General features: G+C 42.1%; 1 protein-coding gene across 2 annotated transcripts in view; it reads right to left on the bottom strand.

The window, feature by feature from the left end:
* The window catches only part of ESRRB (estrogen related receptor beta), a 170,573-nt gene extending 156,044 nt beyond the window's left edge, over positions 1 to 14,529 (bottom strand). For both annotated transcript variants that reach the window (XM_075129794.1, XM_048855573.2), the window contains exon 1: positions 14,201 to 14,529. Coding sequence is in view for 1 of the 2 variants with exons in the window: in XM_048855573.2 (XP_048711530.1) it covers positions 14,201 to 14,202 (2 nt within the window). In the remaining variant the exon portion in view is untranslated. The remainder of the gene's footprint in view (positions 1 to 14,200) is intronic.
* Positions 14,530 to 15,083: the final 554 nt, after the last annotated feature.

Here is a 15,083-nt window from a genome sequence, read left to right as displayed (position 1 = left end):
TGGAGATTGATCAATAGATGTCATTAATGGATGCGCACACACACACACACACAGTTGGTTTTTGACTGGCCCTAATACACTACCAAGGGGAGTAATCTCCCCCACCCACCCATATATACTGCTCTTGCATGGCAACAGGACAGTAGCTTGCATCACAGCTGGCATGCAAGGTGGAGGGTACAAGCAGAAGCTGAATGGCCAAAAATCTATTTCTTGTGAGCAAGTGGATGAGGAGGAAATGGAGCTCTTTCCCCTGCCCCCCACCCCCTGCTGAACTTTCCATACATACACAGGTGTGCTGCAAGAGTTGACCAGGCACAGGAGAAGAAAGCAAGCAAGCTGCAGTGTGAGATGGAGCCAAGTAACTTACCTCCCAATTCTCCCTCACTGGGAGAAGGAGGGGAGCACAGTAGTTGTGAAAAAAGAAAAGGAGTACTTGTGGCACCTTAGAGACTAACCAATTTATTTGAGCATAAGCTTTCGTGAGCTACAGCTCACTGTGAGCTGTAGCTCACGAAAGCTTATGCTCAAATAAATTGGTTAGTCTCTAAGGTGCCACAAGTACTCCTTTTCTTTTTGCGAATACAGACTAACACGGCTGTTACTCTGAAACCAGTAGTTGTGAGTCACAATTATTCCCCAGGGCTCTTCCTGAGGCTACCCAGCTATGCACTGCCCCTATATCCAGGGCAATGCTTAAAGCTGCAATCTGGCCTGTAATGTTTGTGTTTCTTTTTCCAGAAGGGCTTTGTGTAGGATTTATGTTTTGAGTTTACTGATGAAAGAATCACATTTTCAGGGTCAGAGTTAGGTTGTTCTGTTGTAGTTTAATATGCATTTTTTTTTACTTGGTGTGAATAATGTGCATATGTTATTTATATAGGCAGCGCAAAATGTATAATGTCCTTATCTCTTTACTTCCTTGCTTTTAAGACCTTGGCTTTTATAAAGTATGTGATTTGCCACTGAACTGTTGCCAGTTAGTCACCTCAATTGGTTTCTTAAACAAGGTCTTATTTGGGATATTTCCCTTTTTTAAAACATTTTTTCTTCTTTTGTACAAGTAACTGAAGACACAGTTTAGATGAAAGAGATGGAGGGGTCACTAGATTATTGGATTAAATGGAATGAGTGGCATTTACCACACCAACACTAGTTGGAAACCAACACCGTGCAGTGAGAGATTTAAGAAGCTCAATCAATTGAGCTTAATCAAAGAGCAGTTTAAGAGGTGATTTGATCATAGCCTATAAGTACCTACATGGGGGAAAGATTGCTGATAGTAGAGGGAACTTTAACAGAAAAAGGCACAAGACCCTATAACTTGTAGCTGAAACTAGACAAATCTGAGACTAGAACTAAGGTGCAAATTTTATAGGGAGGGTAATTAACCACTGGAACAATTTCCCTACGGGCATGCTGGAATTTCCATCATTTGAGGCATATCTGCACTTTGATCTGGGGATGTGATTCCTGGTTTAAGGAGACATCACCAAGCTAGCTCTCATTACACTAGCGTGCTAAAAATAGTATATAGCCATGACAGCACAAGTGGCGGGACATGCTAGCTGCCCTGAGTACGTACCATCCAAGACCCAGCATGCCAGCTTAATGAGAGGTAGTATGAGTATGCCACCGCGAGCTGGGAATCACACCCTCAGCTCAAAGTGTAGGCATACCCATGCAGTCTTCAAATCAAAATGAAATGTCTTTTTAGAAGATATGCTCTAGCACAACCAGAAGTTATACAGGAATTACTGGATGAATTCTATGGCCTGTGTGATGGCAGAGGCCAGCCTAGAGTACCACAGTGGTCCCTTCTGGCCGGGGGGGGGGCGGAGAAAACAAACCCTATGACTTTATATTCATTTTGCCACTTTGAAATTGTTGTAGAAAGCAGTCATCTGAAAGAGTGCAATGTGTACAAGCCACACAGTATCTTTGCTTCGGTCAGTTAAAGGATTCACCTACAACAAGGGCTGTTGGAGAATATATTATCCATCATCTCTATTTTTCCATCAGCTAGTTTTCATAGAATGGCAATTTCTTAAATATTTCACTATCTCTGCCCTGGAAAAATTGCCTGTTTATGCCAATGAGAATATCTGTCTAATCTATCAGCATTTCTAAAGCACTTGGATATCACAGTGCTAAATGCTGTGCAGCACATGGATTTAAAAAAAAAAAAACCACTGAGACTGGTCAGTAAAATTCATCCATGTTTTGAGTTTTGTGATGTCATTGGGCTGGTGAAACTCTGCAAAATAGATTAAATATTTTAAAAAGTTCTGCTCTGTTTACTCAAACTTTTCAGAACATGTGCCAGTGGTCAATGAGACTTTACCACTAAAAAATAAAAAAAAAATAAAGACTTTTTCCTTTTAGTTATAAGACTAAAGTCACCTTTATCACAGGACCGTAGTTGTAAATCAGTTAATTCCATAACCCTGCCTCTCTGTGCCACAACTTCTCTCATCCGTCCAGGATCACTTCTTTTCCTCTTATTATTATTATTATAATAGTTAATATTTATATTATGGTAGCACCCAAAGGCCTCAAACTGGGATTGGGGCCCCATAGTCCTCAGTATCATGGGCTAGGAATGGGAGCATGGGCTCAGGTTTTGGGCAGGCTTGTACAGCCCAAGGTGAAGTCTGGGCCACCATGTCTTCACTTGTGGGGAAGGGACAGGTACTGAGACTTGGCAGGGGGAGGAGGAGGAAGTTGGGCGGCGGCTCCAGGCTAGGAAGGAGGGCTCCAGGGGTCCTAGTTGCAGGCATGTTCCAGCTCCTCTAGGTTCTCTCGCTGTTCCCCGACCCAGTCCCAGGCCCTGCAGCAGCTACTCCAGCCCCTCTAGGTCTCACTCTCACCTTTGCCCGCACCCACAGACATGCGTGTGTTTATGTGGTAGCAGGGTCCCCACCATATTTCCACTGGAAACATGTACAGGCTTCTTTTACTCACTGCTCCTACAATCAATAGCTTCAACGACACCTTGTCAAGGTGGTCAGATGTTTTAAGGGGGCAGGTTATCATCCAGTCTAATGCCACCTGCTCGTGCCTCAACTTTGCTATTTGGGGGCAGGTTATCCAGCATTGGTACAACACTACAGATACAAGCAAGACAAGAAGGAAGCTGACCTTGTGTTGTAAGTTTCCAGGACAGCTCCTCCACTGGTGAAATACCGCTGCATTCCAGAAATAAGGTCCTACTGACAAATTAGCAGCTTGGCTTCTCTTCTCAGAAACGTGCTTTTAACAGAGATGCAGGGGCTCCCAGATGAGCAGGAAAGCAGCAGCACAAACTCCCACTTGGTTGCATTTTAAGACATGCCTGTAGAACATCTTCTCTTTTAAAAAATGTGTGTTTGTACAACAGCAAATCAGCATTCACATTTACCTGACATTTCAGCTGGGCTCAGAAAAAGGGAGACAGTGCTGTTTGTGGCTTGGCATGGAGTATAAATAGTAGTGTGGCTCCCTACCACTCCTGACCTGCCAGGAGTGTGTCAGGTCTTTGAGGACTCCGAACAGGAGATCACACACCATTAAAGATTCAGCTTTTTATTCCAGTCAGGATCAGGGCCCAGATGTGCTAAGCACTGTACAGACACACAAGGGGAGAGAATGTCCCTGCCCTACAGAACTTGAAATCTAAATTTGAAACAAGATACAAGGTAAGTGTAACAATCAATCAAGGACCACCAAGGGGGGAGGGGGAGTCAAATCATTCTGAAAGTGTTATTTCTCTTTTCTAATGAAATTAGCTGTTCCTGACTGCCGCCCAGCCTAGGCATCAATGGAGAGTTCAGACTCTGGACCCATCCAATCTCCTTTTCTCGCCCCAGGATCTTTTGAGGAAGACCATGTTAAAGTAGTAGTTCAGGAGGTGCCTTATTCCCACAATGTGCTCTTAAGCTACTTACAGAGCACACAGCACTAAGCACCAAGACACTAAACTCTTCCCAATTACCACTGCATTTTGCATAGAGAGCATTGTGAACGGGTCACCTTTTTACAGGGGCCTCATCTACTTGGTGGAATTTTTAGTTTTTAGCATTAGACTTTGTGACAATAAAATTAAATGTATTTATTTTCCATAGTTATTTCAGTGCTTTACAGGGCCCAGTTTTCAAAAAGGCCTTTAAAACTATACCTGTAAAATTCATAAGGGCATCTGTTTGCACAGACAAAAACAGCATTCGTGCTTGCAATTGCACTTGTATGAGAAGTGAACAACTATGCATCCACAGTGCGTCACTGGAGAAACTAGTTTGTTTTAAGCATGCACTTCTAATAGGCCCATTTTAAAGCCTGGCCTCACAGTGCTTATAGCTGGATTTGTGGCTTGTCTCAGTAGTCAAGGTCCAGAACAGAACCGGAGGCCTGAGCTTCATAACCCAAAACAGAAAAGCCTGGGAGATTGGAGTAGCCCTCATCTAACCTTTCTCTTACCTTGGGCAAATCTAGTCCTACCCAGCTCCTCCTTCAGAAGCCATGCTGCCATTGGCCAAAGTCTACCCTAGAGCTATGCAGTAAGCAACCCTTGGGAAAGCAGCATTAACTCCCAAGCAGAAATATGGAGCATCAACCAGGGAGGACAGCTGGTTTCTAGCCCCTTCTACAAAAGAACACAGAGGGAAGACCCAGTGAAGTTCCCCTGGTGTCCCAGGCAGTCAGAGGGGGTACACTATTCTGTTGACACTTACCACCGTCATCCCTCCAGGCAGAGGAGAGAAGGGGGCCATTCAGCCCTTACTGTCTGTAAAGCAATTTGAAGATGAAGAGCTCGGTCAGTGCCTGAGGTTGGGCTATTGATGCACATACTCAGCAGGGGATGAGAGCAAAGAAAGACAAGGGCTGGAGCAGAATTAGGTGCTCAAGTATTTGGGAAAACTCCCCATACCCTGCTACGCAGAGCAGCAGGTCTGTGATGGCCCTCCCAGACGGACCACTTGAAAGTTGGCTCACTGATACCTGATCCACGCTGTAGCCTCAGCAATGTCATTTTAGAGGAGTGACACTTTCAGGGGCTGGGAACAGCATGGAAAACACAATCCCGACTGCCCTGCCCTAGAAGGGAGAGGAGAGGGACCTTCACACACATAAAGATACTCTCGCTACCCTGGCTGCCCCTCAAAGCCACAGAAGCACCACCAGTCTTCCCCATCCCCCAGAGGGAACAGAACAGGTATCCCATCCCCATCCTACTCCAACCCCCAAGAGGAGTCTAGAAGTGGTACCTTCTTACCACACAGCTGAATCCTTGGTTGTGAAGGTAAATTTTTTCAGCTGCCCCAAGACACTCCTGTTTTACAGAATATGTATGGTAAGCAGCAAAAGAGCAGGAGCTCAGCTTCTGAGTTTACACAGGCTAATAGCAATAAGGCAGCTGGCTACACTGGGGAAGAGGAAACCACATGACCCTGAGCTACTATCTACAACACAGACAGTCACTAAATGCTAATGGTGTGGGATGAGAGGTTGCTTCCTGTGAACACTTATTCTGTGAATGTTCATGGCCTTCAAATTCTCTCCTGCTTAGGCTCCCTTTCTTAAGAGTGGAACCTCTTGTGCTCATCTGCCCTCCCTGAACCCCGCTTCCCCTCCATGTTGAAAGGAGCCTTGGGCTGGGCTACAGCTAAAAGGAACATCTTTATGCTTCACCCTCCCTCACCTGCATGCAGGAAACATGCAACAGAAGGTAATGCTTGAAGCTACAGGGAATAAAGATAGGCTCAGGGATAGGTGTTCACTTGGCTGACACAGTGTAGTTCACAGCTAATTCAACATTACTCCACTGATGCGTGATTCAGCAAAGCGATACACCTTGACCACAAGATGAAAACCCATCAAGTGACTGAATCCTCAATTTCAAACCTTCTGTGGGCCTGTGCAATATGGAAGTGGGACATTTTTCACTGACTGAAGCCCATGGCTGCCATGTAATCTGTACATGGGTACAGATAACAGAAAATGCTATAACATACCATCTTCATGCTTCTGAGCCATTCCTATAAATGGTTAATATTTAACATGGGGCCCCAGGATACATGTGCCCTCCAGACACCTTCGCAACAGCCAATCTAGATTCAGCCCACACTGTTGTGGGGGAGAAGGGGAAGACAGAGAAAGAACAAGTATACTCAGCTTAAACTCAGTCTGTGCATAACCATCACCCCATTCCCACTCTGGGGCCCTGTACTGTTTATACTGCTGCAGCACATCTATACTAAGAGTTCACTGATGCAGGTACACTGCTTGAACTATACCAGTATTTAAAAAAAAAATCCAGTACAAAGATAAGGCTTTGCCCTAGGATTAATGTGTTGCAACTCTGTGTAACAGCACATCACACATGCATGTAATTCAGCTATTAGCATACGAAGTGATGACCAATGTACTACTCTCCCAGAGATGTTAATAAGGGGAAAGGCAGCACTGTAGCATAGGAAAACAGGGTTGGCACATGTAAGAGCTCAGGACAAGGACACAGAGAACATGGAAAGCACTTTGTTTAGCAGAAAGAGCAGAGGCGCTAAAGGAACTAGAAATAAAATAACTAGGTGATTCTACATAACCATGTCTTCCTTTCACTGTTCCCCTCATCCACCTTCTCTTGTTCCTTCACTTTGTTTATTGTACCCTCTGGTTGTGTCTCCTCTTAAAATCAGAATGTAAGACCCTCAACTCCATCTTTTATTATGGCTTTGTGCAGTCCCCAGGGCAATAGGACCCTGATCCTGATCTAAATGAATAAATAAAAACAGGACGACATCAATCGTTGTGGCTTGTACCAATGGCCTCAGCCACAAGGTGGGAATCTTTACAAATACAAAGGAATGAGCAGGGGCAGAACACAACATGGAATTGAGCAGTGTTTTTCATTCATTTCTTAACATGTTATAACCATGGTGCAGTACTGTGTGCTCTAGGAAACGCAGTACTGCCAGCTCCAAACATTCAAATATCATGAGCCGCTGCCTCCCCCCCAAAAAGTCACAAGATTGGCAAGAGATTTTTTTAAAATAGATGTTAGGTTGTTTTGTTTTGAACCTTAAAGGCCCAAAAATCAGAGGGCAACATGTTTTCAAGCTTTTCTCTGCAACAATGATGCTAGCAACTTTTTTTAAAAAACGAAAACAGAGATGTTCCCATAATCACTAGTCTCCAGGAGCTGAGGTTTTAAGTAAAACATCCAATATTGCAATAACATCGAAGAACTGGCAACACTGTACAGCGAAATACAGAGACATAATATATAGGGCAATTACATTGATTTTTTTAAAGTGTATAGTGAGAAACTGTATGACAGCGTACAAAAACACTTTACTTTAGATTAAAGCACCCTCTGGTTTTGGAGAGGATTCTGCAAGAGTCAGGGTCTTTGCAAATAGCACATACAACCTTCCAATCTAGCTATAGGCAGTTGTGTGAGACCTGAGTGAGTTTCTTTATAACCCTAGGAGAACATTCGGAAATAAAGGGGGTACAAGTTGACAGTGCATGTACATGCACAGGAGAGGGAACAGAGGAGAAAGGGGCGCAATGATCAGTGTGCTGGCCTTTCAACTCTGAAGACAAGAATCCAGCTCTTGTGTTAGGTTGCAAATGAAAGTCATTTGGGTGGAGGAGTATCTGGGGTGGCTGCAAGTCAAAACGGGGGCACACCAGCAGTGCCGTGTGCAAGCTAGGACTGAGATGCTTCAGCAAATCTGTGGGAGAGATGCTTTCACAGCCCATCCATTTGCTATGCCCTGCTCTCTGCCCTTCACTTTATAAGCACTCGCATTTCACCTGTGAGCTTCTTCACAAAAAGAGAGACAAGAAACAAAGCGTGTGGCTGCCCAGGATGGCATATATCTAGGGAGAGCCAGTAGAAGAGTAGCACTTTCTCCTCACTGACCTCAGCAAAGAGAAGGATGGTTTTGGTACAGAATCCCCTAAAGTGATAAGAACAGCACTGTCACTTCAGTGCCAACTACTTCCTGAAGGATCAATAAGCCAAAGTAATCAATTCTCTCAGACAGTCCTTATTCCTTAGGAGATACCTGAGCCCTTATTTGCTATCATTTAACCTCTTCAGAGAAACCCGTTTCAGAGCCTTCCTATGCCTGACTGCTGCTTTGACATCAGGAGGGATGAATACACTCCCAAAGTTCCTGCTGACATTTCATAAAAGGAGACATCAGGAGCAACAGCTGGGGTAGGTGAGCATTACAGGGAGCCACAGCACCAGGGCCACTTCAAAAAGAAAGATCCAAAATTGAGGTTTACTGCCAGGTAGAAAGGGAGGAGGTGGGAAGGGAAAAAAGGTCAGGCAGAGAGGAAAAAGGATGTGTCCTGTATGGCACAAAACGGGATAACGGTTACAATAGGCAAAACACACTGGAGAACTCAGAGTATAACAACAATGCTGAGCATTTCTATGGGGCTTTACACCTCCAAAGCCCTTGTTCATCCTTACAGCCTTCCTGGGAGGCGGAAGAGTATTAATCCCATGTTATAGATGGGCAAACAAACTCAGAAGTGAAAGGACTCGACACAGGCAGTACAGGGAGACAGTATGAGCTGTAGCTCACAAAAGCTCATGCTCAAATAAATTGGTTAGTCTTTAAGGTGCCACAAGTACTCCTTTTCTTTTTGCGAATACAGACTAACACGGCTGTTACTCTGAAACCAGTATTAGAGGTGTGATTAGAACTCAGTAGGTCCTGGTTAAGGGCATTGGACTATAGGAGCACACTCCAACAAGGGAGAAACTGGAAGGAAACTTGGGTACGAATCTAATCTCCAAGAAGGGGAGCAAAAGTGCAATATAAAGCTACACAGAAATGCAACTAGAGTAAAAGGAGTTCAAGAGTCAAGTGGATTCATATCTGGAGAAGGAGAGGACTGAGGGTTTTTGTTGACAAAGCAGGAAATGAGGATTGCGATCAAACAAAAAGGGGAGGCTGGCTTGCTGAGCTAGGTAATCTGTCCAGGCCCTAATGCTGGTGAAATTCTTCTCACCATGAACATCACTCTCCTGGCTTTGTGAGCATCACATGACTCCTCAGTGAAACACCTAGGCTGTAACTCTCAACTGCTGGGCAAATGGTAAAGGGAAGGGAAATGGCAGTGGCTCCTCTAATGAATGAAAATAAAGAGCCAATTAAACTTCCCTCTGATACATGTGAGACTTAGACCCTGGTTAGGCATCTTCTGTTCTGCATCCAGAGGATGATGTTTAACCAAACAGGAGTGGTATCCCACTGAAAGGGGAAATTCCCAGTGGGACACTCAGTGCTTTCGTCTAGATCTTGAGATTTCAGACTGTTCAACTGTGACATTTTCCAATTGTTATGGCTTCCTCTTAATCCTGTACAGTTGGATTCATGGCAATACAGTACTTGGCTTTACAGGCGGAGAGATAAAAACCAGTCCCAATAATTTTTCTTAAAATAGTCTGTAACATATGGCATACGTACCCTGCCACTGTGTGTTCTGTAAAGGTTTCAGTTGAGCTGTGTATGTATTTTGTGAAGCACTTCAGGATGAAAGGCAATACATATTTCTAAATTCTTCACAAAATGTACACATACACAGCTTCACTGAAATGCAGCCACCTCTGGGGTGGAGGACAGAAAGCCATCCACAGAGTGCTGCACAGCAGTGGAGGGAGAAAGGAAGAGAAATTTTTGGTTAAAGGACACCATGGTAAACCCCTGCATTTACAGAAACTGCCAGGCAGGGATTAAAATAGATTGAAACAGGAGGGGAAGCTCTTCCTGCACCAGCCAAGAAGCAAGGGTTCTGTGATGGGGAGAACAGAAGAAAATTTAAGACTTTACCGGATGCAGTTTGGCCACAGAAATCAGCCTCAAAGCTGTGAAGGGAATACTTTGCTGTAGATCTTCCCTGGGTGCCACTACTATGGAGGGCACAGGAGAAGGCAAAGAGAATGATTGTTATATATATATTCAGAACATATATTATATATAAAACAATACATGTATCAATGCAGCGTTTGGATGAACTTCAAGATTTATTGTTACTTACGGTAAATACTGACACGGGTTTCACCTTAGTAAATATTTACCTCTTGGATTAATAAAGCTGGAGGTTCATCTTAACAAAAAACAATAGGACAAATTCAGACCTCATGCACAATGCCACTGAGGTCAACAGAGTTATACCAGGGCTGAACGCAGCTCAATATCTATCTGCTTGTCATAGGATGAACGTTTAGATAAAGTTTTTCCATCTACCTATCTCAGATTATGGATCAGCATCATTATTCCTATTTTACAGCTAGGGAAACTGAGGCACACGGAGAAGAAGTGATTTGGTAGTCAGAGCCAAGAAGCACACCTGCTACACTAAAAGACCCCTGCCGAAGGGAGCAGAGAGACTTTCACAGCACCAGCTCATTTCTTACACTTCAGTCTTTGCAGGTTTGGTTTTCACACCCAACCTAGGCCAGTGCCCTTCTGTCCTATTTTCCAACACACCAACACTTAGCAAAATAGGGTTGGGTCCTACCCCACGGAAGTCAATCAGAACACCTATTGTCTTCAGAGGGACAAGGCTCTATCTAAGCATTTGTACTGAACCCATCAACAAAACATTGATTTGTCCCTGTGGCCGCGATTCTGATTTCTTAACTATACTATTTGACCCAAGACTCCTGCTAACCTGAAGAGTCAAATATGGCCCACTAACAAATCTGTCTACAGAGGCAGCACAATTTTGGAGCTTACCAATCCACATTTTTAAAAAACAAAAAGGATTCTCGATGAGACAAACGGGACCAAAACTAATCCATTAAAACATTAAATCGAGTCTTCTAGAAATGGATAAAAGTTTCCTCTTCTCATAAACATGTGCCCCTCCACCCAACTATACGTTAGTGGAGAATTTATTTGGAGTTTCTATTAGGCCTCTGCATGCATTCCATATATCTTGCCTACCTACAAGAGAGCTGTTCTGAAGCATCACTTGACTTTGTTTTAAATAGCTTGCTACAGTTTCCATTTTAGCTTTGTGAGATGATTATTTTTTCTTACAGAACTGAAGTTGTACAGCAGTTGAAAATGCTGATGGCTTAACTGATTTCATTTTTTTTTTTCCATAGCAGCCCTAAGGGGTTTTAACTCTTTCTGTGGCACTGAAATCCTGCTTTGGAGTTCAATGTTTAACTCGCGCTGGGAGACTCATAAATATTCGGAGTCACTCTCTCCCTCTCTGTTTGATTAGGAAATGAGCCTTTAACTCAATGTAATCCCCAAGCCATTAACAAAAAAGCCCTCAACAGCTCCACTATTAGAATTTCACTCCTAACCCACAGAGGATTGAATTAGATTAACATAACTACCCGCAATCTGAGTTTATTTTCTGTGCCAGATAGAAATGTGTTTTCAGGAAAGAAAAAGAGCGAGTGAGAGAGCAAACATGAGCATAATGAAATGTAAAAATAGAGGGATCAGAAATAGCTGGACAGATGTACAGGTGAAGAGAGAAAAGGAGAGAAAGATAGCTCCATAATAATTATTAACTGGCTGCTGACTTTTGGGCAGGGGGTTATTAGGAAGGACCCTAACAGCGTAGAATTGTTTTAGTAAGGACAGTGTTTCCCCCCAGGTGTTTATTCCCAATTTGCAGAGATTTACAGGTATACACCTGGTATGCTGCATTTCAGACACCTGTACAGTCGGTTTAGCACAGGTTTATTCAAAATTCCCAGGAAGTATTTTTTCACAACAACAAAAAAGAGAATGTATGTGTCAATTACTTTGCAGTCAAATGAACAGAAAAGGGTGTAATGAGCAAGATTTTTCATTCCTCAAAAATCACAAACAGGCCCATGACAAATTACATTTAAGGAATCAGTTTGGAGGAGATGAGGTTAATGGGTGCTTAGTCCACATAACATTAATTGTTAGCGAAGCAGAAACTAAATGATAACAGGCTGCATTCTTCCACACAATGCATCAAAGTTTTTTCCAATCATTTATCTAACCATGCATAGAGATAAAAGAGAAAGATGTCCCATAATCTATTGATCTACAAGCTATACAGCAGCAGGCACTTGATAATTTTTCCAAATGCAAGAACAAAACAAAGAATCTGCAGATTGTACAAGAAAAGATCCACTGTAGCGAAAAAGGGAGTAAAGTCCAGCAGTTTCATGGACACAGCCAAGAAATATTCCAAAAATCCTTAAGACTAAAGAGATAGAGGGTTTATTGGGAATACTTGCTCAGGAATGTTGGGATCTCTGCAGAAGTGTTTAATCATGGATATTTGCAGTCATGTCTGAATGTAGGCATGTTGGATTTTTGCTGCGTGCATGGTGGAGAAAGAGGTTGCTTTTTTAATTTTAAAATTTTAAGAGGATCTAAAACTAGTTGTACAGTACCTTCTTTATTTAACTAAAACAACAATTTTGATTTCTTCAATACATTTTAGAATAACCTGCTCTCATTTGAATAATTCAACTATAAAGGGAAATAAACAGAGAAACAATAAATGTAATACTGTGTCAAACAAACATTAAAAAAAATACATTAAAGAGCAACAGAAAGTGAAAAAATCTTACCAGTCAGAACTAAGCTTTCTATACTGAGCATTGTCAAGTTGAGAATTCTATTTGATTTGCTTTTTTGGAGGAAGCTTTGAGTTGCAATTATTTTAAACGTTACTAACCTATGGAAAATCAACATGTTTATCAGTGTTGTCCTGCAAGCTGTGCCTCTACAATTCCAGTTCGTTAGCTTCAGTCATTACATGGACGGTTTAAATCTTTGCAAGTAACAATTTGGAGTAAGTTCCAAAAGAAAACAAAAATACACTCGCAAGTCAAAGACTTTGGGAATGGTAAAATTTGCATTGAATAAAAAGCCACAGTTCTATATGATGTATATTTATAGGGCGAGATCTGGCTTGTTTGTCACCTTCCACACTCAATCCCACCACACCAATCTACTTTATTTCTTAGTACTTGATACTTGAATCAAAAGGCAGCTCTCCCGTTGTTCTGTTCATATTTTCATTAGAAGTTTGTTCAGTCCAAATTATTTCAAACCAAACCATTTTGTGTTCTTTTTGTTGCTTTCAAAATGTTAAAATATCTGTCCTAAAAAAAGTTGCCAGAGTGTACTTTGGGAACAATGTATATAACCAAAAATGTACCACACTGGAAAAGCAAAAATAAAAATTGTAATCTTGATTTTTTTCCCCCGTGACACATTATAAACGCAAGAAATTTCAAAGAAGCCACATACATTTGTAATAAAGATTGTTCTATCCTTTAAAAAAAATATTAAAAGTAAACCGTCAAAAATCCCAAGTCTTTGAGCCCAAAGTAAGAAACAAGACAAACGATTTCAATTATTTCCGTTTTTTGACCCAAAAAAATGTTTACATAATGAATAAAAACTAGTTTCAGATTCATTTTTAAACCTTTGTAATTAGAGCTTCTCCTACTTTTTCCTTTAACAAAAACCACACCAAAATACACACCAATTGTATGAGTTTTATTTTGCATTTTAGATACCTTAAAGCAAATACCTCACACAATGGAGTCCTCCTTTGATTGTCACTGTGCTGACTTCTCAAAGTCTTGCACCCCTCTATTGCGAAATTAAATTGTTTGGGGACCTTTAAAATTAGGCAAACGTCAGCTGCTCAATGCCAAACGCCTTTGGTGAAACAAAATTTCATTTTCGTGTGTGTGCTAGAGAAGGTGTGAGCCAAAACTAGGGGATTTGGGGGGTGGTTGGGAGAATGGTTGTTTTTTTCTTTTAGTAATTGGTTGCTGAAGTTTCCAAGTATGTGGTTTTTATACAAGCGGTGGGGAAATATCACCTGTCCTTGGTAAGCCCTTAAAGCAGAGTTACATTATACAGTGGCCTTTTCAGAACACCAGCAAAGCTGACTATTTCCATTCCCAAAACAAATCCCATTCTGCTCAAACTTTCATTTGTTTTAAGAAAAAAACCCAACATTCAAATAGTGAAACTGACTGATTTACATGAAGTTCTGAAATCATCTTGCCTGCTTGTGGATCACTCTGACCTTCCTTTGACAGTGTGAAAACAGGAAAAAAAAATTTAAATCACATTGAGATGCTGCCATAATTTTAAGCCCAGATAAAAGGATTAGTACAGGGAGACATTTGGATCCAAAACACAATAAAAGGTAGAAGTTAAGTACTTACATGCTGCAGGTTGAGAGAGAAGCTCTGGGCTGGAACAGAATTTCCCTTGCCCTCAGGTGTTTCTAATTGCGGATTAAATATCTTTTGGTTCTGCCTGCACCAGCCGACAGTCCCCTCTGCGTCTCTGCCTCTTTGTGACTAGGACACAGTACTCCGAGTCCCAACCTATAAATAGATCCCAGCTCTGTGATTGATATAACAGGCAGCTGACAAAAAAAAAAAAAAAAAACACACAACAAACCACCACCACACCATAGGTCTTAAGGAAAGCAGCAAAAGCTGGACTTTCACCTCTGCACTGCACCCAGAGAGGAGTCCCCCACAGTCACCATTTCCCCACAGCAGCATTACAGCAACTTTGGGTATGTAAGCAAGTGAACAAAATTCACTGTACCAAAAGAAGGAAAAGGAAAAGTACAGATGCTGGCTTGGATTTGACTCCTTTACACCTTGAAGTTAAAAAAGAAAAGACAAGAAAAAATGTGAGCTGAGTACAGTTCTGAACTGTGTTTTATTCCAAACTCTTTCCATGAAACTTTGCATTCCTGCTGCAGAATAAACTGGGGCTGACACCTGGGTTAGTAACTGCAAGGTTAGACAGCTTCCTGAAGGACTCTGCAAAGAGTTCAGGGCTTGAGAATGAAGTTACTGTTCTCCATGAACCATTTGATCAGGACACTCCCTGACAACTAACATCAGGATATTGACAAAATTCCCACTTTTAAAGGAAGCCCCAGACCAAGGAATTCCCTGTTGGCTAATGTTAGCTCAGAGTAAAAAGTTACTAAACTTTGGGGAATTTGTATAGGAGTTTGGGGTTTGATCAAGTCCTTGAATATTTGGAAAAACCTCCCAGTGATTATGTGTGTAGCTATGGAATTGT

This window comes from Caretta caretta, chromosome 6 (assembly GCF_965140235.1).
Source record: "Caretta caretta isolate rCarCar2 chromosome 6, rCarCar1.hap1, whole genome shotgun sequence".
Taxonomy (NCBI): domain Eukaryota; kingdom Metazoa; phylum Chordata; order Testudines; family Cheloniidae; genus Caretta; species Caretta caretta.
The sequence above is the reverse complement of the archived record's forward strand: the minus strand, read 5'-3'. Positions and strand labels throughout refer to the sequence as shown.